The sequence below is a fragment of the Hemibagrus wyckioides genome, linkage group LG23 (genome assembly GCF_019097595.1).
Source record: "Hemibagrus wyckioides isolate EC202008001 linkage group LG23, SWU_Hwy_1.0, whole genome shotgun sequence".
Classification (NCBI taxonomy): domain Eukaryota; kingdom Metazoa; phylum Chordata; class Actinopteri; order Siluriformes; family Bagridae; genus Hemibagrus; species Hemibagrus wyckioides.
Window position 1 is genome coordinate 6524854 of NC_080732.1, and position 25955 is coordinate 6550808.

Below are 25955 nucleotides of genomic sequence, written 5' to 3' on the forward strand. Positions count from 1 at the left end.
ACAACACATCCCCTATGCACACAACTCATCCCCAAATCACACACTCACCCCCTAGTCACACACTCACCCCCTATTCTGTGCCATAGTGTAGTATAGACAGTGTGAGCACTGAAGACTCCTTCAATAAATATCCTTACAGAAGATCTATATACTATTTACATCAAGCTGTATCCCAAATAACTGTGCACTACACTAGGTACACATCTGTTAGCCCCGCCCACTTACTGTCCCCTGCAAGCAAAGCTGTGAGCATTGAGTGCAGGAAGTGTCCAGTGTTTCCGGGTGAATAAAAGTGCATCATCATCCAGGTTCACAATGTTCATACAAGTGGCACAGAACCGTGTAATGTGTGGCAATACGAAGGACTGCAGTGATATGTGTTTTGTCTGACCTCGATAGTTGTGGTGTGTGTAGAAAGGAAAACACTGTGTGTGTGTGTGCGTGTGTGTGTGTGTGTGTGTGCGTGTGTGTGCGCGTGGCTGGTGCTTTTTTTGTTGGCAGGCCTTTCTACACAGAATATTCAACAGAGCAGCAGTTGAGAAATGCTCAACCTCTTACATTCTGCTTGCTGACATTTTAGAAATCCAAAACAAAGGCTCTGCACTCTGTTTGTGGATGAGTATGTGTGTGTGTGTGTGTGTGTGTGTGTGTGTGTGTGCGCGCCCACCTCACGCCGCACCATGCTGCACTCCTGTCTCTCCAGCAGGATGTTGATCAGCGTCGCCCACAAACCGCCTGAGATGTTCTGGCAGCTATTCGACAACATCACACAGCCGCTTTCTAACGAAGAGAGAGCCGCGCCCAGCGCCAGGCTGGCACAGCGTACCTGAGTGTGTACACACACACACACACTCAGAGTCAGACTTGGCAAACGTTTTAACTGCCGCTGCTTTGTGCTCATTATGCTTTTCATTGATTATCAAAGCTCAGCTTAAAACTTTCCTGTTTACTCAACAAGATCATCGCTACGCACCTTGCTGCCCCTTTTTATGTGCGTGTGTCAGTCTTTCCACTACTACTACTACTACTACTACTACTACTACTACTACTCGACAGCTATAACAGAATGGAAAGTGGCCTTATCAGAAAAGCTGTTTTCCCTTTAATTTGTCACCATCTACACATCATATGTTAACATGGTAGGTGTGCCTAATAATCTGGCTACATTTAAATTCATATCTCAGCCAAGCATGCATTTCTTTCTTATTTTGCAACACAACTTGGTACAATCGGCCCGAGATGCAGGAATATGAATGTGAATGCCAAATATAAAGATGCATACTTAAGAGTGTTTGTGTATCTCACCTCTGGGTCGCGATCCACCCACAGAGGGATTAACCAAGCGAGGCCAAACTGCGCCGAACACGGATCATCAGCACTCTGTTCAGGCCCAAGAGACCAGAGTGACATCCAATCCTAGAGAGAACACACACACACACAAACACACACAAACAAATAAAACTTCGGACTCTACATTCTCTAAATATACATACAGCAGGATCCAAATGTCTGAGTCGGCTGCCAAGAACGGTTTGTGTTTCATTATTCATCAAGACCATCAAAAACCCGTACTCCTCTGCCCTTGCTTATTATCCGAGAATGTACTATTTAAAACCGAGTGTGGTGTTTAAATGTGTAGAAGAAGTCTGTCCTGTTAGCACATTCATTTCAGCTCTGTGCTGCATGTTTTAAAAGGAAAAAATGCTACAGCAAGCTACTAGCGGTGACGATGCTGGGGCCTTTTCCACTGCGCGGATTCATCTCACAGCTACGAATGCCAATACACATTTAATGAAAATTCAAGGCTCCGTTCCAAACAAACGAAGACATGACTGGGTGGTACACTGCATGATTTTCAAAGTGGTTGGACCACGGTTGTTTTCAACACTGCACGGCTATCTGGGGTAGCATTCAGTCGCTGCTGGATCGGATCGGCGACAGGAGGTTTCACACTGCATGACTTCAGAATAGGAAGAATCGATGACGGCGCTATCTGATCCGCTAACTGCGTTTTGCAACCGGACGTACGCGAGAAGTGATAAAGAAATGACGCAAGATCAAGCGTGAGCTCAGAGTTCTCGCGCGAGACTGGACATGGAACCCCACAAAAAGTTTGCTATCCAAATGGTCTGTGCGGGGAAGAAGGATTGTGCGTTCTGCAGAACTGACCAAATGAATAATTTTGCTGCTGCGGCTGGTCAAGCAAATGTCTCTGCTTTATTTCTGTTCGTAAAGCTTATTTATTCTGATATAACTATAATCATGACATTTTTTCTGATAAAAACCTATAAACTATAAAACATGCTTGTTGATATTGTGGTCTATAAATCCTCCCCAAATTGCCTGCTGCTCTGTATCTTGCTCTCTCATTGGTTGTAGGTCATCATCGAGGTATTTTTCAGTCAGAACACATTTCACACCGCACGATTCTCTCATCGGTGATTCTCTCAGATCGCGTCTTTGGTAATTCACATTGTTCAATCGTCACCCATGTGCACGAGCTCCAATTTACCACCGATTTCGGGCATTTGTCATTTGTCTGCGACTGAAAATCAGGGCTAAATCTGCTAAAAATTGTTCAGAAACACTGGTTTCCTTTTTCACAGGCATGAAAAGGAGGAACTGGAAGTTATTTTGACTCGATTCGAAACTACGTCAACTTTTGATTGTATAGGAACTTAAATCTGAATGAAATTTTGATACCTTCTCCTTGCTTTCAGACATCATCTCATGGGACAGATGAAGCAGGGAGATTACTGCATTCTTGGTCACTCCTTTTCCCATAAAGGACATGGCGTTCCCTCCCCACTCCACATAGAAAGAGGAAATTACCTGGGGAAGAAAAGAAAACATTTTGAAAGCTCCCCAAAAAGCTGTATGATTTATTTCTGTATGCAGTCATTTACCAAAGAAGATTTACCTCAAGTAAGCCGCTAAGGTATTTCCGGCAGAGTGTGTGTGGCTCCATGCTGCTCGTGTGAGTGCTCCAGCCGGGCAGAGCGGTGGTGTGTGCCATGCTGCGTAGAGAACGCTCCAGAGAGGGAAGACCATAAAAACGTGGGGCATCTGAAACACGGAGACACTGCAGCAGACGGACTGCAAACTCTGATGCTAACGGCCCAGAGAAGAGGGTACACATCCTGAGCCAGGAAGAGAGAGAGAGAGAGATAGAGATAGAGAGAGAGAGAGAGGTCAAACACTGACTGCAAAAGAGATTTTTATGAATAAAGAAAGAAAGGGTGAAAGGCTAAATGGAATAAATAGAGGACAGTGATCTGATCTTAAATGATGGAAGGAAGGAGTCAGACAATGTGAAACCAAATCCTCGAGATTTTGAGAAGACAAACAGGAAACTGAGATCTTCTGAGAGAAAGAGAGAGAGAGAGAGAACTTGATTCAATTCTCAGTTAAGTGTGAAAGTGAGGGGGAGAGAGAGAGAGAGAGAGAGAGAGAGAGAGAGAGAGAGCGAGAGATCTGAATGTGTGTGTATGTGGGACCTGTCGGAGGTGTGTGTGAGACGCAGCAGCAGAGTGTTGAACAGTGAGGTCAGTTCTCTCTGCAGTTGATGTCCGCAGTGTTGACTCGCCGGGTGTCTCTGAGGGTCAGTGTGCATCTTCACATCCAGCAGCAGGTCCAGCAGGACGTGTGTGTCCTACAAACACACGAAAACTCAATCAGTCACTTCCTCCCACCTCACCTCATCTCAATCCTACATGGGATTAAAGCTTTACCAGTCACCTGCTTCAGGAGTAATTCCAGAAGCCATTTCAGGTCTTGATCATCAGAATCAGCCTGACGTTGCTTGAAGAAAGTGTTCAGGAAAGACAGGACGTCTGCCAGCAGCATCTCGTCCTCGGGGCAAGCAGGTTTCACTCGGAGAAACCTGGACGTTGATGGGAAAATATACCGTGCAGAAAGGGTTTAAAGGGGGAGGGGTGGGGGCAGATCTAACTTGGGTGTGTATGTGAGTGAGTATGTGTGTGTACCTCTCCAGAGCTCCACGCCAGCTGACTTTCTGCAGCGTGCTCTTGGCGGAGTGTGTGCTGTGTTTAAGAGCCAGCTGGTCAGTCAGTAGATACAGATGCATTCTGGTCAGAGCGAAAGTGACCCCGGTGTGTGAGCCAGCTGAGCGAATGGCATTAACACACTCTTGAAGCCCTGCTCTCATGTCACACACACGCACTGACACGACCTGAGACTCTGACATCACCAGATCAGCATGAAATCTGCAGCAGGATGAAGGAGTGGAGAAAATGATGAATTTGGGAAGCATATTAAACATTCCTTTTTTCAATTTTCTGTTAAATACAAAAGATCAGGGGGGTTCCACCATCATTATGTGGTAGAGGGGTTTCACCATCATTATGTGGTAGGGGGTTCCACCATCATTATATGGCAGCTTCCATCATTATGTGGTAGGGGGGTTCCACCATCATTATGTGGTAGAGGGGTTCCACCATCATTATGTGGTAGGGGGGTCCACCATCATTATGTGGTAGGGGGTTCCACCATCATTATGTGGTAGAGGGGTTCCACCATCATTATGTGGTAGGGGGTTCCACCATCATTATATGGCAGCTTCCATCATTATGTGGTAGAGGGGTTCCACCATCATTATGTGGTAGAGGGGTTCCACCATCATTATGTGGTAGAGGGGTTCCACCATCATTATGTGGTAGGGGGTTCCACCATCATTATATGGCAGCTTCCATCATTATGTGGTAGAGGGGTTCCACCATCATTATGTGGTAGAGGGGTTTCACCATCATTATGTGGTAGAGGGGTTCCACCATCATTATGTGGTAGGGGGGTTTCACCATCATTATGTGGTAGAGGGGTTCCACCATCATTATGTGGTAGGGGGGTTTCACCATCATTATGTGGTAGAGGGGTTCCACCATCATTATGTGGTAGGGGGGTCCACCATCATTATGTGGTAGAGGGGTTCCACCATCATTATGTGGTAGGGGGGTCCACCATCATTATGTGGTAGAGGGGTTTCACCATCATTATGTGGTAGAGGGGTTCCACCATCATTATGTGGTAGGGGGGTCCACCATCATTATGTGGTAGGGGGGTTTCACCATCATTATGTGGTAGAGGGGTTCCACCATCATTATGTGGTAGGGGGATCCACCATCATTATGTGGTAGGGGGGTTTCACCATCATTATGTGGTAGAGGGGTCCACCATCATTATGTGGTAGAGGGGTTCCACCATCATTATGTGGTAGGGGGGTTTCACCATCATTATGTGGTAGAGGGGTTCCACCATCATTATGTGGTAGGGGGGTCCACCATCATTATGTGGTAGGGGGTTCCACCATCATTATGTGGTAGAGGGGTTCCACCATCATTATGTGGTAGGGGGTTCCACCATCATTATATGGCAGCTTCCATCATTATGTGGTAGAGGGGTTTCACCATCATTATGTGGTAGAGGGGTTTCACCATCATTATGTGGTAGGGGGGTTTCACCATCATTATGTGGTAGAGGGGTTCCACCATCATTATGTGGTAGGGGGGTTCCACCATCATTATATGGCAGCTTCCATCATTATGTGGTAGAGGGGTTTCACCATCATTATGTGGTAGAGGGGTTTCACCATCATTATGTGGTAGAGGGGTTCCACCATCATTATGTGGTAGGGGGTTCCACCATCATTATATGGCAGCTTCCATCATTATGTGGTAGAGGGGTTCCACCATCATTATGTGGTAGAGGGGTTCCACCATCATTATATGGCAGCTTCCATCATTATGTGGTAGGGGGGTTTCACCATCATTATGTGGTAGAGGGGTTCCACCATCATTATATGGCAGCTTCCATCATTATGTGGTATGGGGGTTTCACCATCATTATGTGGTAGAGGGGTTTCACCATCATTATGTGGTAGGGGGGTCCACCATCATTATGTGGTAGGGGGGTCCACCATCATTATGTGGTAGAGGGGTTCCACCATCATTATGTGGTAGGGGGGTCCACCATCATTATGTGGTAGGGGGGTTTCACCATCATTATGTGGTAGAGGGGTTCCACCATCATTATGTGGTAGAGGGGTTCCACCATCATTATGTGGTAGAGGGGTTCCACCATCATTATGTGGTAGAGGGGTTCCACCATCATTATGTGGTAGGGGGGTTTCACCATCATTATGTGGTAGGGGGGTTTCACCATCATTATGTGGTAGAGGGGTTCCACCATCATTATGTGGTAGGGGGGTCCACCATCATTATGTGGTAGAGGGGTTCCACCATCATTATATGGCAGCTTCCATCATTATGTGGTATGGGGGTTTCACCATCATTATGTGGTAGAGGGGTTCCACCATCATTATGTGGTAGGGGGTTCCACCATCATTATATGGCAGCTTCCATCATTATGTGGTATGGGGGGTTTCACCATCATTATGTGGTAGGGGGGTTTCACCATCATTATGTGGTAGAGGGGTTCCACCATCATTATGTGGTAGGGGGGTCCACCATCATTATGTGGTAGGGGGTTCCACCATCATTATATGGCAGCTTCCATCATTATGTGGTATGGGGGGTTTCACCATCATTATGTGGTAGAGGGGTTCCACCATCATTATGTGGTAGAGGGGTTCCACCATCATTATGTGGTAGAGGGGTTCCACCATCATTATGTGGTAGGGGGGTCCACCATCATTATCATTATCATTATCATCATTATCTATCTAACAAGGTTATTTCAAGTCTTTTATCCCTATATACCTTAAAACATATCTTTTTTTATGACATTTTTATATGTTGTAATTTCACAACACTGATCAAAAAGGTCTGACATGATTTGAGCTTGATAGATATGTACATAGATAAGACAGACAGACAGACAGACAGACAGACAGACAACCAGATAGATAGATAGACAGATGGATAGATAGACAGACAGATAACCAGATAGATAGATAGATAGATAGATAGATAGATAGATAGATAGACAGACAGATAACCAGATAGATAGATAGATGGATAGATAGATAGATAGATAGATAGATAGATAGATAGATAGATAGATAGATAACCAGATAGATAGATAGATAGATAGATACATTCTCGATATACTCCTATAATGATATGTGTAAATAATTGAAGCAAAAGCACAGTGTGTCTAACAGGCTAGGAACTTCATCTGATCCAGTCCTCACACACACACACACACACACACACACACGTCAGTATCACTGCTATGGTGCTATGGCTACACCTACAAAGCTATAGTTTATACTATATTACGTGAGGTTAATCTATAATATGACCTATATGACAGATTGACCTCACGTAACCATCTAGCCAGAGTGAGCAGCGTCTTACTCAGGTGCGTGAGCGGTGTTGTCTCTCCGGCGTGTGAGCAGCGTGTCTGTGCCGCAGTGCCAGGCCCGGTTCCAGCTGAAGCTCAGCGCCTCCTTGGCAGCTCTCAGCTCCATCAGATCAGTATAAAGAGGCAGAACGATGCAGTTGGGACTCACGGCGTGATGAGACGCAGCGCGAAACGGCAGATTATACCTGCACAAAGACAAAATGACATCCTTATGACTACGCTAAAAAGGAAAGCTCTTCACTATGTTAACGTGGATACTAAACAGATTATACCTGTAGTGGTGGAAAAAGAGGAAGGAGCACAAATATAGAAATCATTCCAGAACCTCTTAATGAATTTTGAGAACATGATCAGACATTCAGAAACAGATAAAAGAACTAAACCCATCAGGTTATGGCTTCATCAGAGTTTCGAGCCCTGAACACAACAGAGTCGGGCCTTTTAAAGTCTCCGAAGATGTGGATCTTACAAAATTTAGGTGTATAAATGGTATCATTTAAAGTGATATCTACTCTTCATTACCATACTTGCAAATAGTACAACAGTTCTCATGCTGGAAAGACTATTCACGTACATAAGGTACAGGGGACAGCATCCTGGACAGTCATTTCATCTGTGCTTTAAAAAATAAACTTGACATCTTTGCAGAAGCTTAAACAACTGTTGCAATTAGACTGGCGTTTCACTGCTAAGCCCCTGCTAAGTGAAGAAATTCTGCATCATTTTAATAAGTTCTGGTTATTTATTTTATAATTATTATTATTTTTTTTTACCATGCACTTACCTTCTGATAATGCAGACCGGCAGAGAGAAGGGAGTGAAGGCTGTATCCGTGTCAGCTTTTCCAGTGCTGATGACAAATACATGACAAACATAACATATATTAACCCTTCACACATTGTTTAAGGGAACAAAAACACTCAGATTTGATCATTTAATTCTATCACAAAGACGTCGTCACAAAGCAGCTTTACAGAAATATAAAGATTTAAGATGAATAATAATAAAAAAATAAAATGTATCCTTAATGAGCATGCCAAAGGTGATGGTGGTGAGAAAAAAATAAACTCCCTGAGACTACATGAAGAAGAAACCTTGAAAGGAACCCTTCTCTCGTCTGGGTGACACCAGACAGTGTGATTCGAAATATTTTCCTTTCTATATCTGTAGTATACAGTGAAACCTCTGCATTTGGATTCTCTCCCTTATGAATTTCCGCCTTAAGAATTGAAATTTTGCATTAAATTTGCATCTGCATATGAAGCATTTTCGGCATACGAACATACTGAACCAAAATGAAGGCTAAGTTGCGTGCATGTCCGGGAGCCATGGAAAGCCAAGCAAAGCAAGTTTAGGAATTTTCATTTCAGCCAGTGAAAGCTGTTTGGAAAGAGTCAACCCACAATACCAATGTTGCCCTCGGCATGCGTTTAAAAGCTACGTGATTTATCGGGTGTTTTTTTGTTGACACATTGATGGCGTGGGTGATCGATTCTATTTTTAGCCCAAGCTTGGTGGCACGACTTCCTGTGAGGACCCTTGACATGGAATGCTTGGCTTAGGTCAGTGCCTTGTATGCAGCCATACAGTTTACATACGCTTCGTATTGGGAATATTTTAGGGAGGCTGGAACGGACTATCTGCATTTACATTATTTATTACGGGAAAATTTGTTCCGCAAGACAAATTTTTGCCTGAAAATGAATTAAATACCTATGCTGAGGTTCCACTGTATGGTCAGGAAATTGATTCCAGTTTTAACATGCAGTCCATTTTGTTGTATTAACTTATACATTAACTGTTCACTGATGGAGACTTGGGAGTTACAATAGAAGTCCAAAGCTATCCTCATGGTTTCTAAATGATAAGTGATAAGACTCTGGATTACTAGTATAACTTTACAAACATTACACATAATGTTATACATTTCTATAAGTAATGCAAGCAATAAAAGAGAACGCCAAATGTGTTGGCATGTATAATAAGAACAGCTTTGAAAATCAAATGGAGCAGATTTACTTCTGCTGCTCAGTAGAAGGCTATTTAGTGTCAACTATCTTGGGCTGTAATATAGACATCTATAAACACAACTAAGCTGGGGACACAATAATAAATAAATAACACTTTTGAGGCCCACTAAAGGATGTTGAGGTTCTCTTTGGGAGTGACACGGTTGAATAGGATTTGGAACGAGTACATCAGAGGGACAGCTCATGCTGGACGTTAGGGAGGCCAGATTAAGATGGTTTGGTCATGTTCAGAGGAGGGAGAGTGAGTATATCGGTAGGAGAATGTTGGACATGGAGCTGCCAGGCAGGAGGCAAAGAGGAAGGCCAAAGAGGAGGTATATGGATGGAATAAATGAGGATATGAAGCTAGTGGGTGGAAGTGTTGAGGATGCAGAAGATAGGGATAGGTGGAGAGAGATGATTCGCTGTGGCGACCCCTGAAGGGAAAAGCCAAAATAGGAAGACAACTTTTGAGGCCCACTATAGTGAAGTTTGCTGAGATATACAATTTCTGTGTGCATCCGAAAAAGGCAGAATAAACATGTCAATGTTTACTCTTTCAAATGTTTTTTAATAAACCTTGTGGAGGAAATTTACTTATGCAGCACAGAACATTCTGAAGTGTATTATTCCTCTTATACCACAGTCAACAAACATTTTTCTTAAACAATGATTCATCATAGGGTCATTCGTATTATTTGCAATAACACTGTACAATAGTTCACCTGTGTATGTGTGTGTGAGAGACACTACTGCACTACTTCAACCATTAACACTATTTTCTAGACTCTCAAGGGTCTTCATATTTATTATCTACTGCCAGTTTGCACATATTAACATCACATTACAGTAAACATCATTAAATCCACAGCTGTTTTTCTTGTCCGCACTGCTACTTTTAAGTTAACTTACTGTATTCTATATTTAAGGTTTTCTGCATAGACTTATATTTTTGTGTGTGTATCTATCAGGCATAACATTATGGCCACCTGTCTAATATTGTGTTGCTGCCAAAACAGCCCTGACCCGTCCTGCACTGTGTATTCTGACACCTTTCTATCAGAACCAGCATGAACTTCTTCAGCAATTTGAGCAACAGTAGCTCGTCTGTTGGATCGGATCACATGGGCCAGCCTTCACTTCTCACGTACATCAATGAGCCTTGACCGCCCATGACCCTGTCGCCGGTTCACCACTGTTCCTTCCTTGGACCACTTTTGATAGATACTGACCACTGCAGACCGAGAACACCCCACAAGAGCTGCAGTTTTGGAGACGCTCTGATCCAGTCAACTAGCCATCACAATTTGGCCCTTCGTCAAACTCGCTCAAATCCTTACACTTGTCCATTTATCCTGCTTCTAACATCAACTTTGAGGACAAAATGTTCACTTGCTGCCTAATATATCCCACCCACTAACAGGCGCCATGATGAGGAGATCATCAGTGTTATTCACTTCACCTCTCACTGCTCATAATGTTATGCCTGATTGGTGCATATAAAGTATATCTATCCGTTCATCTGTCTAGCCGTCTATCTGTCTGCCTATCCATCTATCCATCCATCCATCCATCTATCTATCTATCTATCTATCTATCTATCTATCTATCTATCTATCTATCTATCTATCTATCTATCTATCTATCTATCTATCTATCTGTTTACCCGTCTATCTATCTGTCTAGCCATCTATCTGTCTAGCCGTCTGTCTGCCTAGCCATCTACCTACCTACCTCTCTCTCTCTCTCTCTGTTATGTGCATCAAGGAGTATCCAGCAAACGAATATTGAGAACATTCAGAGTTGATGGAAACACACCTAAAAAAAAATCCTTAGACGGTTGTACATACCACACATCGACTGTCGCGATCTCATCAAAAAGCAGGAAACACATCAACGCTGCGGCTTCAGTCACGTCTCTGTGATCGGCCTTCATCAGCAGTGAGGCTGAGAAAATGCAGTTAAACAAGACATGATGGAGTAAATGTACGTTCTCAGGCACTGAGTGGAGTCACCAGCACAAATTATTCTTATTGTCATTATATATAATTATTATTCATTTAAAAAAAGACACATCGTGTAGTTGGTCTGAAGTGATTAGTTTGAGATCATTCAAAGATCTTTTGCTTTAACTTATTTATTTATTTCTCTCCTGATTTTTTTCCTAGGGTGCATCGTGGCTTATTGGTTAGAGCTTCCTCTACCCTGTGTGAGGGGTTTCCTCTGGGTACTCCAGTTTCCTCCCTCAGTCCAGACATGCTCGGTAGGCTGACTGGCATCTTTAGTGTATAAATGTGTGTGTGTGTGTGTGTGAGAGAGAGAGACAGATTGAAGCCATGGCTTAAGCAAAAGTACATTATGCGGTTGAGAAAAAATTGTTTGGAAAACTGTGGGTTGTGGCGGTCTGCATGTCTGTGTGTGGACAGGCCTTCTGTCATTTTATTGGCACTCCACAACACCCTCTAACTCCAGCACAAGTTGGCTGGTCTGTTCAGAAATGAGAAAATATGGCTGAACAGTAAGTGGCCAGCACAGCCAGCCTGTCCTCCTGTGAGCAACAAAACTACTCAGTGCTTTCAAAATACTTAAGGGAAATTACCATAACAACATCAGAATAAACATTGGCAGTGCTTTTCAAAGAAAGCACTGCGGAAGAAGGGGATGAAGCCAAAAAACGCTAACAATGCTTACTCCAGAGCCTTAAAGCTCATTAGAGCTCCTTACAAATACGGTGACACTTGACCGTTTTCGTAAGTCAGTTAAAGCCGAAATCTCTCGTGTTTTCGACACTTCGTGGCTTTATGCAATTGTAGTAAAAATGATTTAGGGTATACAGTCGAGTCAGAAGTATTCGGACAGTAACGCAATCTTCCATCTGTCCACCAGCAGAGTGGATTTGAAAAGTAGCAATCGAGATGTGATTGGATTGTAGATATTCAGATTTAACTCAATAACAAAAATATTGCGCGAAATGTTTAGGAATTACAGCAGTTTTCACAGGGTGCCTTTATGTTCACAGGCTCAAAAGTAATCAGACTGTAGCTGAACTTAAGCGGGTTCAGGTTTTTCTGAACTATAGAAGGTCCATTCATAAAAAGAAGGAATGTGCTGGAGAGCTGAACAACAACTGAAGTAGATAATTGCAGAATTCTTTCTTTGGTAAAAAAAAAACAAAAACAAAAAAAAAACAACAAAACAACATGTAGCCAAGTCAAGACCACTCTTGGGGACGTAGGTGTATCATTATCAAAGTCTATAATCAAGAGATGTCTTCATGAATGTAAATACTGAGTGTTTACCTCGAGATGCAAACCACTGGGAACACTCAAGAACAGAACGCCCGAAGTCTTTTAAAAAAAAAAAAAAAAAAAAAAAAAAATCTGACCAGTTCTTGGACAAGCTTCTTTGGACAGATGAAAGCAGGATTAACTTGGACATGAGCATGTGTGCCTGCCAATGGAACTGGGTCACTGGTGTTTATTGATGATGTGCCTGCTGATAGAAGCAGAGAGAAATTCTAAACTGTAGAGCAATGGCTCCTGCTCAGATTTGATCAAATGCTGCAAAACGGATAGGACAACACTTCACAGTACAGCTGGATTAAAAAAATGTACAGTGAAAGCAACCCAAGGTTTCTTAAGGCAAAGAAACAGGCATGTCACCTGACCTTAACCTAACTGAGATGGCTTTCCACTTCCTGAAGATAGAAAGCTGAAGGTAGAAAGACCCACAAACAAGCAGCAACTGACGGTGGCTACAGTTAAACCCTGGTAAAGCACCCCAAGAGAGGAAACAGCATTTGTTGACATCCAGTGGATCCAGATTTCCGGCAGTCATCGATTGCAAAGGATTTATATCCAAGCATAAAAATACTCCTTATACTGTGGAACCTCGGCATAGGAATGCCCTTCCTTATGAATTTTCCTTAAGAAATCTGCATTGGCATACAAAGCATTTTCGGCCTACGAACGAAACGAACCGAACCAACCATCAGCTAAGTTGTGCATACGTCTGAGAGACGTTCAAAACTTGTTTGCGTCAGTGGAAAGCCAAACAAAGCCAACCAAAACGAGTTTACTAATTTTTTCATTCAGCTAAAGCTGTTTGGAAAGAGTCAACCCACGATACCAATGTTGCCTTCACCATGCGTTCAAAAGCTAGGTGATTTTTCATGTTTTTTGTTGACAGATTGGTGTTGTGGGTGGTCCGTTCTATTTTTAGCTCAAGCTTGGTGGCATGACTTCCTGTGAGGACCCTTGACATGGAATGCTTGGCTTGGGTCAGTTCTTTGTAAGCGGCCATACAGTTTACATACGCTTCATATTGGTAATATTTTTGGGAGGCTGGAACGGATTATCTGCATTTACATTATTTACTATGGGAAGATTTTCGCCTTAAGACCTCACCTCCAGAACGAATTAAATTTGTATGCCGGGGTTCCATTATATTTATAATTATGTCAGTTTTTTTTTATATATATAATGTAAGGCTGTAATTCCTAAACTATTAACGCAACCATTTTTTTTGTTAAACCTCCTGAAATAAAGCTGAAAGTCTACACTTCAGTCACATCTCCAGTGCTTCAAATCCATTGTGCTAGTGTACGGAGGCAAATTTACCAAAAAATAAATAAATAAATTGTCTCACTGTCCAAATATTTCTGGACAAGAGTGCATTTAAAAACAGTGAAGGGGAAAAAAAAACAAAAACAAAAAAAAACAAACAGAAATTGCACCATGTCTGCTTTTAAATTTGGAATTTTTTCGTACCTTTCAATTTAGAATATAATTATATTTATATTTAAGTAAATACTGCTGTATAATGTATTTGATGTATGACTCCATCATTTTATAAGAACTATTTTAATTATATAATATATAATAATAATTATATAATAGCAATTTTTTTATTTTTAATATATTTTTTTTAATTATTTATTTATTTATATGTTTATGAATTAATTAAAAAGGTGGGTCTTGTTCATGCAAATAGAACAACTCTGGGGGGGGGGGGCAAGAAACTTCAGATGGTTTTAGTATTTGAAAAATGCTAAGATAGCAGTGAAGTGTGTTATTTCCTCTGAGCTGCTGTAGTACAGCGTAGTTTGTACCTCGGAGCAGAGTGAGGAGGAAATCTGGTTTCTGAGCCAGTGTGTGACGCAGAGACGGATCTGCATACACTAACTTCCTCAGCATCGTGACGCTCGGCTCGGACAGACACTCGACAGGCTACAGGAAGACGGAGAAGAAAAAAAAAAAAAAAAACACAGTACATATTTTCTGAAATGTCCTGAAGTATTCAACATGGACAAGTGAACAGTAACCGTGTATGTTTAGTTTCCTTTAATCGACAGTGTTTACAAAATCAATAAACAATATTGAACTAACACTTTTGGATCAGTTAAGGTTTGTTTACAGCGTTTATCTAAAAGTTGTTGTTCTCTCAGCTGCTCTCTGTTTGGGATCGCCATAGTGGATCATTTGGACCGCATGGTTCGATTTTCCCTTCTTCTACCCTCCCATTTAATCCGGGCTTAGGACCGGCACTGAGGGTTAACTCTTCAGTGGTTGGGTTAGCTCTCTGCCCAGGAATCGAACCCGGGCCGCGGCAGTGAGAGCATCCTGCCACTGGACCACCAGGAGGCTACAGTGTTTATCCAAAAGTAAATCTACAAAATAATGCGTGAATTAACATGTTTACAGTGATCAGTTATGAGAATATAATCGTGGTGTGATGCAGCCTGATGAGAAGTGGAGATACTCTATCAATCCCAAAGCTGATTATTTTCCTATAATAGCACATCCTGCATTGCTTTAATCCTTTTATACCCAGCAATTTACTGACAGTTATATTTTTTATTAAATAAACATTCATACGGTTTAAAACGGGGGGAAACTTAAAAGCTAAAAATGTTTGGATTTGGGAAACACAGTCTGATTTGACGTATTAACTGACTTTTGTCTTTTTAATAAACGAAATTATTTTGCAAAGCAAAGTGTGCGCAAAAAATTAATCCCTGGATCCAACCAGGCAGCTTGTCATGTTAAGGGACTCCTTCCATTTTCAACCGCATTAGATTATGTGGGGTGTCCACCTCATACGTGATTATAGCATCGAAACGATGCAAATTAACATTGAACCTGCTGTGTGAATCGCAGCCGGAATGAAGAAAATTCATCAACACCTTCAGACTGCCGGATTTGAGAGATCAGCGATTCATGCCACAGTAATAATAATCATCGTAAAGTAAAAATATTTACAGTACAGTCTGATCCTTTCCTTCACAGTCGCGCTCATTTCCAAGCTTAATTATGCTTCTCCTGTATAAGGTGAGGGAAAGTATAGAGATAAGCAGCATGTGTGATAGCGTAACATTCTATAAAAATGTTAACTAGCTGCACAGGCTTATCAGATTGTTCTCTACGGGTAACTGCCAGACATTATGAAACATTATTCCCTGTAATTAGCCTCATTAGCAGGGCAAAACACTGGCAGCGTTAGGCCTGGGGAGGCCCTCATCATACAACACACGCTAATTAACACTGACAAACTCCTGACTGACGTTATTAGCTGGGAGCTGGGCCATGCTCGGATCTCTCGGATCTCTTCTAATGGTGTTTTATTTTCTCGCAGTATACGACCGTTCCTTAGTTTGAACATAAATGAAATTGATCATATTTGTCCGTTTCCTGATTTGCATATTTTTAATTGTGGGAGACAAAAAAAAAAAAATTGTATATATTACCCCTCCATGGCTGTTCACACTCTCTGTAATCAAAGACACGAGTTTCTCTGTTAGTCCCTGCTTCTTCAGCACAGCATGCACTGCGGTATCTAGAGGGAAAAAAGGAAGCACATTTATACTCCAGTTCCATCCATCAGTGTGATCAGATTAACGAACGACCTGTGCAGTTATATCAATATCTGAAAACTGCACATTTTTCTTTTCTGCCTGCTATTTATAGGGTATAAGAGTACCTCTGTTATCACTTACGCTATAACAGCTGTACACAAATGTTCACTCACTAGCCTCTAGCCTTAATCAGACAGTTGATCATGTCAAGTCTGTCATGCTTGCAGCTTTCCAAACTGCTTCACCTATGACTGAAACAAATTACTGGAGACTCCTTCCATAAACCTTTTTTTTTTATTCCTTTACAGTAATACATCAATCAGGCATAACATTATGACCACTGACAGGTGAAGTGATGATCTCCTCATCATGGCACCTGTTAGTGGGTGGGATATATTAGCCAGCAAATGAACATTTAGTCCTCAAAGTTGATGTGTTGGAAGCAGGAAAAATGGACAAGTGTAAGGATTTGAGCGAGTTTGACGAAGGGCCAAATTGTCATGGCTAGATCAGAGCATATCCAAAACTGCAGCTTTGTGGAGGGTGTTCCCAGTCTGCAGTGGTCAGTATCTATCAAAAGTGTCCTTTGGTGCCAGATACCACAGCACACCTTCAGGGATCTAGCAGAGTACATGCCTCGATCGGTCAGGGCTGTTTCTGCAGCAAAAGGGGGAGTGACACAATTTTGCGCACCAGGTCATAATGTTATGCCTAATCGGTGTATTGTGGAACATTTGTGAGCCATGTTATAACTTACATTATAACAACTAAACATAAAGAATCCTTTCAGTCAGTATAAGCCCTCTGACAAAATACTGTACATCTTAAACTATACCTAATTATAGCCCTTTCACTTCAACCTATTTATATGTTCGCAGCGCACACACTTCACAGAGCGTGAAGTGTTCGAGAGCAGAAGTGTGTGTGACTGAGTAAGTGGAAGATGACGACGACGATGCGTTTCTCACCCTGCAAAACAACCACCAGCTGCTCGGCTGCGGATCTGCGCAGGACCATATCCACCGTCTCGGAGGTAAAGATACCGAAAAGCTTATGCACACACTCCGCCTGTACGAAGAGAAAAAAAAAAAAACACCACACACGGCTATTAAAAGCAATGTGTTTAGGAGTTAATCCTTCGGTTGGGTTTAACTACAGCTATGTTTTGTTCTGTATCTGAATAAAGAAAAAAAAATGTATCTAATCAATCAGCTCTTCCTAAAACTCATTAAATTCTTAAAAGATTTGCTTTAGGTTCATTAGAGGGCTGAAAACACTGAAAGCTAAACATGAAAGCTGAACAAAACTGAGAATAACAATAAATAAATAAATAATAAAAAAAGTATTAAATAAATGTAATTAATAAATGTAATTAATAAATGTAATTAATAAATAAATAAATAAATAAATAAATAAATAAATAAATAAATAAATAAATAAATAAATAAATAAAACGAAGACAAAGCAGTGGCAAAAAACAGAAGCAAATGTTATGACATCATAATAATTCTAACCAATTTCCTTTAAGCAACTAGACACTCAGGATAAACTTTAGCTCTTCCTAAAACTCATTAAATTCTTAAAGATTTGCTTTAGGTTCATTAGAGAGCTGAAAACACTGAGAGCTGAACATTACTGCTGAACAAAACTCAGAATAATAATAATAATAAATTAATAAATAAATAATAGTGAAAATAAATAAATAAATAAATAAATAAATAAATAAATAAATAAATAAATAATACAAAGACAAAGCAGTGGCAAAAAAAACAGAAGCAAATGTTATGACATCATATTAATTCTAACCAATTTCCTTTAAGCAACTAGACACTCAGAATAAACACAAAAGCATTAAAATGTTGTGTTTGTGCTGTGCTGGAAGATTCTAGGTGCACTTTTGCCCTATAGCAGGAATCCCAACATCCCAGGGTTTATTCCTTTTAAAAATTAAATGACATGCACTCCTACGTTTTATCCATTTCCAGTTATATTTGATGGTGTGCACAAATCCAGTTCCTGGCTGTTCCTTGCATCATTTATGGTTAATAGAAACAAGCAGCTTGTTAAGGCTGGTGTATTCTTGCTGTGAACAACATGCACACAATATGGCTGCGGCAGTATTAAATCGTTTTTAAATATTTAACACTATATTTCTGTGGAATAGGATTTGAGTTCACCTTAAGGTAAGACTTCTTCGAGTCGTCCAGTCTGATGTCCACGTATTTGTCAGTGACGTAGATAGCTGACAGGGTCGAGCTGTCCAAAGCAGGCCGGGACGATCTTTTGTCTTCCAAACTGGCCAGATGAGGTGACAGATGTTGTGCTGCTGTGCTTCTTACCCTTCAAAACACAGACATGAGTATGAATTACACAGTGTCTTTGCAAAGGCATGCAAAGTGTTAAAAAGTGCACCCGAGTTGGTCGTGAGGTTTTATGATGAGCCTTGCGCAGATGCTACACGCTTCACTACATCCCCATAGATATTAAACAAAATAAATCCCACAGCATTTGTTGTTTTCTTAACCATGTTAAATCACATCTTTTTGTATGGAGTAACAGGATACAGCTACCATGTAGTGCTTGATCTACATTTTGTACAGCATAAAAATGCTCAGCTGATGATTAGCTGCTTGAAACACTTGCACTAGTATCACTGGAGCAAAGCTGCTAAAGTGGTATCGTCAAATATTGACTTATTCCCTTAATACCCGATATTACACCGACCAGGCATAACAATATGACCACCTGCTTAATATTGTGTCGGTCTCCCTTTCGCTGCCAAAACAGCCCTGACAGGTCGAGGCATGGACTCGACTAGATCCCTGAAGGTGTGCTGTGGTATCTGGCACCAAGATGTTAGCAGCACATCCATTAAACGATACTTACTGGACTTGAAGGATACTTTGATAGATACTAACAAGAGCTGCAGTTTTGGAGATGCTCTGATCCAGTGGCCTAGCCATCACAATTTGGCCCTTCGTCAATCTCGCTCAAATCCTTACGCTTGCCCATTTTTCCTGCTTCTAACACATCAACTTTGAGGACAAAATTTTCACTTGCTGCCTAATATATCCCACCCACTAACAGGTGCCATGATGAGGAGATCATCAGTGTTATTCACTTCACCTGTCAGTGCTCATAATGTTATGCCTGATCGTATCACATGGGAGCCTCAGGTTTACGTTCCTCCCATCTACCATATAGTCTACAGAAATTCAATATTTTTCATACAAGTACCTCACTTTCCAGTTCAAATTTGTTTTTCTTAATTAAACAATACCACATTGAAAAAACATACATGGCTCATCAGAAAGCAGAAAGTGACTGGAACCCCATAGAAGCTAAATAAGAACGTGCTGAGACCTACAACCACCACTTTTTTTCCCCCCCTGAGCTGCTGTACAGAATCCACAATTGTCGGTTAGTAGAACTCACACATGTTGTTTGGTGAAGAGCAGTCTGATTACGGCGCGGAGTCGAGTCGCCGAGGAATGGGCCGTGTCTCCAATCTCATCCGAGAGCCCACTTATCAGCAGGACGCTGTTTCCCAGGGCATCCTCCGTGCCTGCGTGACTCTGACACAGCCGAAAAATCATGAAGATGAATAAATATGCTTTGTGGAGATGAGAGAGCACTTCAGCTGCGCTTTATTGACAGGACGATCCAATTACCGAGTGTCCTCGACGAAATAAATGAGACGTGGCAGGACTATGAATATTCAATAGGCGTGAACGTGTTTTATTCCCTTTTAGCAGGAGGATATGAATGAAACTTGTTTAAAGCAGAACACTGCAAATTACATTTTAGCCTCCAGCATAGTGTTAAAAGATTACGGCTACTTCTGGATTTTCCGCATCATCTTGGTGTGAGTTCTGTATTACTAGTGTGTGTTTGTGTGTGTACCTGCAGCACAGGAATGACCGGGTAAAGTGCTTCATTAAATCTACTCCAACTCGAAGCAGTCATCATCAATCGTCCCTTTAGCAGGTACAGAAGAAGATCCTTGGCAGCCGAATTCACCTTTTGGATCACACATAAACCAAGCTGATGGCTCTATGATGTCAAGCTTACAAACCGTTTCATCCAAACAAGGCTCGGCACAACGTAACGAACGCACCGACGTGTCGTTTCCCAATGTCAAACATTACATCGAGTGTGACCTTCGCCGCCATTACACAGAGAGCATGGCTTTATTACAGGTTTATGATCCTTACAAAGCAATGCGTCAACGTATCCAAACATATATCTTCAAATAAGACAGCTCCTCGTCGGCCGCCGAGGAAGAGGAAGCTCACCTCTTTTGCTTGATCGTGAAGGCCGAAGGCACTGACTTCATAAAGGACGCGAGGGTGGAAGAGGAAATGCACGCCGCTGCAGATGGATGAAGCTGGTCTGGACACGTTATGAACCCCTAAACACTCCTAGAAGGAGGCAGAAACATAAAAACTTCAAATTTTCAATGGCACTGTTTGATTCTCTAATTCGATTGGTCAGAGGGCGTCAATTTATTTTCTGCGACGGCAGCCCTGACAGCCAGAGCGCTGATGGCCTTTTTATATTAATGAATCATTCTAATGTGCTATTGTAACAAGTTACACGGATTTACACAAAAGTGTAATAATTAAAGTATTAAAAATTATTAGTAAGAGTATGTTTGCCTCAAACCCCTATGAAGGGTTTTGGGGATTGATTTCAGCATCCACTCTTTGCATATGGAGGTTGCATGTTCACCCCATGATTCAGTGTCCAGTCCAGAGACATGCATTGTGAGCTTCTTGGAATATCTAAATTGTCTGTAGTATGTGAGTGTGTGTGTGTGTGTGTGTGTGTGTGTGTGTGTGTGTGTACGTAAGTGATTGTGCCCTGTGATGAGTTGGCACACCATACAGGTTGTCCCTGCCCCTGCCTTGTACCTAGAGTCCACTTGGATAGACTCCAGGCTTCCCATGACCCCCTGTTGGATCAGTGCTCCAGAAAATGGATAGATGGATGGATGAATTAATTACTATTAGTTATATTTAAGAGAGATAAATGGTGATAAAAGAGGGTAGGTTTTCTGATGTTGCATTTTCACCAGATTGTCTCGAGGACAGTTCACAGCAACTATAAACAGTTAAAAAGCGCAACCTATTTTGACAAGACAAAATGATATCATTATTTTATCATAAGGCTTAAAAAAGACAAAAACATGCCTCAGTCAAACACTTTCTAAAATGGAGGATTTATTACTGCCAAGGCTTTTGTATTAGCTATCCCCTGCATGTCCACACCTCCAATGCCAACAACATTTCCACACAGCCTGTGAAAAGCTTTTCATTTATATACCACTCGACAGCGATATTTATATATTTTTCTCCATAAATATTTACTTGAATTTAAGTTACAGATATTTCCTAAATTTACATTACCCTATTTTTTTTTTCCCTTGCTCCCCTTTAATTCTTCTAGCTCTTAAAGCAAGTGCAAATTATTTGGTTATTATTAAAAGGGAGCCTTTTAAATGATATTATTGTTATTCCACATACTGTATTGCTTTTTCCTGGTTAATTCACGTGATATCTGTCAATATGAGGGATTCAGTTCAGAATTGTTGTACAACCTTGACCACATCCAGGGTGCGTGCGTATGTCTCAGCCTTCACCGGGAGCAGAGGATGTGATAAAAGCTTCAGAAGAATCTTCTGGCTCTCCATCTGAAGCAATGGGCTAGCCTGAGCAGACTTCCACCTACAAACACAGAACACACTCATACACACATATACTCTGTACATCCTGTGCTATTAATACATGGCATGTTATTATACACAATCAGAGCATTAACACTTAAAGCTACTGCTCTGTGTATAAACATACTGCTTTCAAGCGAACGTTATTTGTCCTGTAGAATGTTTTAGTTCCTAAAATAATCACAGACTCTGAGAAAAAGCTTACAGGTAGGAGCAGATGTGGATGAATTCCTTGATGAGCGGGAGGTGCTGATGGTAGGGAATGCCATCTACGGCTTGGCCAGCGAGTTCCAGTAGCTCCAGCCAATTCTTTTCTCCCTGTAGAGTATGCCAAAATCATGCTTTCAAAAATGTGCTCTTTTATAAAAAGAACCAAACACAGTGGCTTGTGTACAACTAAACTGGGAAAGGTATTCGCACTGTCCATTACAATTGTCCACTTTTATTGACTACTACCAGACATTCCGATATGCATTTGTATTAGAAAATGCTAACGATGCTAAAAATGGTACGTTATATTTAATGAGCTTTAAAAAGTTAAAGAATGGCAGCATGCGCAATAGTTTAGACCCCCTTCCAGCTGTAAAGCCGTGCTGCACAGGGATGTCAAGGCATGAGCTAGATGACCACAGAAACCTCTCAGACAGAACATTTTATACTCTTGTGTGATCAAAATTGACAAGTTTTGGCCGAGCAAAATCCCCGTGCAGGAAACAGCAGGAACGGTTTAGCTGAAACAGCAGTGATGCTGCACCATTCTATGATCTGCATGGAAGAATCATCAGAAAGGAACCCTATCTTTAACTTCATCATGATATATGCTAAGCAAATTTGCAGAGGCATTTGGACTGGTTAGGGTTAAAAAAAAAAAAAAAAAAAAATTCGGAAGAGGACTCTCTTCAGAAAAGTGAAAAAATAGACAGGCTGGTGAGGCCGTTACTGTTTATAGATGCTAGAATATTAGTGAGAATGGAAAATAACTAGCCGGAAATCATTGATGGTTGACCCTGTGCTCTGACCTCAGTTTCCTAACAAGCAAGAAAGAAAGACTTTCACTGTGCTGGAAAACTGAATTGCTGATTATAAAAGGAATCAAATGGTTTAGGATGTGCTTTATTTTTCAGAAAATAATCCTCTTAGGGTGATAATAGTAAATCTGCTTTAAGTTAGCCTGTGGACCATTTCCTTTTAACACTATGTTTCCTATAATATGTTAACATTTCCTCAGTGTTGCACAAAACACGGGATGGGATTGGGATTAGTTGTTATTCTTCAGCATTACCTCAGCCTGAACCTCCTTTAGAAAAGAACAAGTGGCCTCCATTGTGTTAGCAGCTTGGCTAACTCGGCAGTACAGGCTATGGTTTTCAGAGTTGGACTGCTCCAGGTAGGCCAATGCTGACTCGTGGATGGTGGGAAATGCGAGGCTGAACGGGAAATCCAGACAGAGATGGAAAACAGCAGACGCCGTACTCTGAGGAATGTTCTCACTTGCCTGTATAGAGAAATGATAAACATGTATTAAAGCATGCTATATGCCAGTATTGTACTGGTGACCAGATAAATGAGACTACATCATGTACTAATTTATTATTCAGGGTACACTGAAGTTTTCTTTTCTATGCTACAACTTAACCCCAGGTTATCATCATTCTAAACCCAGCTTTTGACCCCAGACGTTGTTGTTCTTTCGGCTGCCACAGAGGACCAACTGGACCGCACAACAACTTGGAACAGGTTTTATGCCGGATGCCCTTCCTGACACAACCCTCCCATTTTATCCGGGCTTGGGACCAGCACTGCATCCAGTGGCTGGGGTTTGGGCACTGGCTGGGAATCGAACCCCAGCCTTACGCATGGTAGGCGAGACACCTACCACTGAGCCACCAATGTCCCCTGTTCTACACTTAACCCCAGGTTATTGTCATTCTAAACCCAGCTTTTGACCCCAGATGCAGGGTTAGAACTGCTTTCTACCCAGGGTTATGAGACTCTGCTCTGAAGTGGGGTTACTGTGTGAAACAATGACGTTACGACTAGATGCTTAGCAACAGAAACCCGGTCAGAACTTGAACAGCACGTGCCTCAGATCAAGTGCTTAGTACAGTTACAGAAAGCCTACGTGTTGTGTAAACAGTTTTGTCTTTTATTTCCTTGCCTTTGTCCATCTTAGGAGGCTTAAAGAGGATTTACTTGGCGAAAGCGTGAGACAAGCTTATTTAAAGTGCTGTATTTATCCAGTCACGGTTGCTGATGGTGGAAATATGCAAATAAGAAGATTTAGCCCGGGTTTAGGAATGTACAGTGTGAAACGTCAGATTGTGCGCTACACACAAAGTACAGGTACACACGAAGATTTAAAGTATTTAAATGATTAGCACAGGTATTAAATAAACACACACACACCAGACAAATGACTGAATCTCTCTCCAGGTAAAAATGAATATTATATTAAGATTTTATTCTTAGCCAGCATTGACCTGTGGCACTGAAAACAACATTCGGCGCCTTACGATATCACACTAGAAGAAGTGAAAAGACAACTGCTAAGTAATACAAAGTGCTTTTACTGGAAAGAACCTACGAGGCTATTAACACCAGCCATGAACCAAATGCCAACAAAGTGTGAAATATTCGCAAATGATTTCTGCATTGAGTACAAAGTGTTGTTTTACCATCACACACACACACACAAATAAAAAAGCCAAGCTGCAACAGTGACAGTTAATTTGTCATATTTTCCCAAACATTAAGTCATAACAAGCCACTCCAACTGTACGGATAGCACCTTCGCTCTCGGAACAGCCGTGTTTAAAGAGTCTACAGATGATGAAGTCGTGATGATCCACTCAGCAGAATTTACACGTTTTATCATCATTCATGTACTTAACAAAGGAGCTAAAAATAACCTGCACTTAGAAATACGCTTTCTTTTCCCAGTATGATTCTGTCCTCCCTGACACGAAAGTTGTGTATAAGATTACATAAAGTGAGCTGTCCATCATCACAGCATTATTAAAATCTTATAACCGATTGGTCTGAATGTGTTGACTGATGTTCTAGAACAGCAAACTCCGACATTTGTGCTGGCTTGAATTCAGATCATACGTTAATAGTAAAGCATTTATTCTAATATATTGCTATTTAATAGAGATAAATGTATCATCAAGTTTATTATAATAGACATGTTTGTTTATGTATGGAAGGAGTCTCCAATGTCAGTGCTCTGTAAGTTTTCCGACACGGGAATGTCTTCAAAATGGACGATTGTGCTTGTGACTTATTTACTGCATCTAGAGACCCTTTTTGGGCGGACGTCACGATTACATCACAGCGCTAAAACAAAGGGCAGCCAATACAAACCAGTACAGAGTCGGCTACACAAGGAACACAAATCTCATCTTGTGGTATTGTTGGGTGACAGAATCGAAGTGCACTCCAATTTGAGGTTTTAGCGCACAGCTGCCTGACAAAAAAAAAAAAAATCGACCGCAGCCGTGGTCAAACAATACAAATAGCAGACTGGACAGAAACGATGTTCACGTTGGCAGCGCACACTTCATATCAGGTAAGGTTAAAGAGACTATTGTTTTTTGTTGGTATGGTTTATGGTTTGGTTACGTGTCTAAATATTTCTTATGCATGCACACCTCATCAGAAATTTGCTCGATTTCTCATGTACCGCTAACTTTTTAGCGTCTAAGTTAGCTAACAACCGAAGACTAAACAATGGAAACTTTGCTCTGTCTGGGTCATCTCCCTTTCTAGAGTTGCCAGGAGCGCTCGGTTTTTCTATCAGATGTCGGGTCACTCAACCAGAGGTCATCCTGTCACATCGTCCATCCATTGAGTGAGCGTGTACGGGTCGGCCAGTCTGGCTCCGTCCGTTAAAGTAAACTTTTTCAAATGACATTCGAGGCCCTGGACAGTGAGTGACCTAAGATAGTCAGATAAATTGGGATTTTGACCAGTCATTGTTTAGAAACAAACTATAAAAAAAAAAGGGTCTTAGGTCTCCACCTAGGCT

General features: G+C 41.4%; 1 protein-coding gene across 3 annotated transcripts in view; it reads right to left on the bottom strand.

Annotated features, from left to right (window-relative positions):
* The window catches only part of rttn (rotatin), a 74149-nt gene that overhangs the window by 34003 nt on the left and 14191 nt on the right, over positions 1 to 25955 (bottom strand). For 2 of the 3 annotated variants that reach the window (XM_058376608.1, XM_058376606.1), the window contains exons 12-31: positions 23211 to 23423; positions 22134 to 22246; positions 21803 to 21929; positions 20499 to 20624; positions 20107 to 20223; positions 19639 to 19778; positions 18381 to 18543; positions 17172 to 17271; positions 16096 to 16184; positions 14461 to 14578; positions 11201 to 11297; positions 8126 to 8191; positions 7335 to 7526; positions 3987 to 4226; positions 3739 to 3883; positions 3498 to 3652; positions 2921 to 3140; positions 2704 to 2832; positions 1306 to 1416; positions 668 to 826 (exon numbers count right to left, since the gene is read on the bottom strand). In XM_058376608.1, coding sequence (XP_058232591.1) covers positions 668 to 826; positions 1306 to 1416; positions 2704 to 2832; positions 2921 to 3140; positions 3498 to 3652; positions 3739 to 3883; positions 3987 to 4226; positions 7335 to 7526; positions 8126 to 8191; positions 11201 to 11297; positions 14461 to 14578; positions 16096 to 16184; positions 17172 to 17271; positions 18381 to 18543; positions 19639 to 19778; positions 20107 to 20223; positions 20499 to 20624; positions 21803 to 21929; positions 22134 to 22246; positions 23211 to 23423 — 2820 coding nt within the window. Of the gene's footprint in view, positions 1 to 667; positions 827 to 1305; positions 1417 to 2703; positions 2833 to 2920; positions 3141 to 3497; positions 3653 to 3738; positions 3884 to 3986; positions 4227 to 7334; positions 7527 to 8125; positions 8192 to 11200; positions 11298 to 14460; positions 14579 to 16095; positions 16185 to 17171; positions 17272 to 18380; positions 18544 to 19638; positions 19779 to 20106; positions 20224 to 20498; positions 20625 to 21799; positions 21930 to 22133; positions 22247 to 23210; positions 23424 to 25955 lie in introns of all 3 variants that reach the window. The other variant, XM_058376607.1, reaches the window with a different exon arrangement.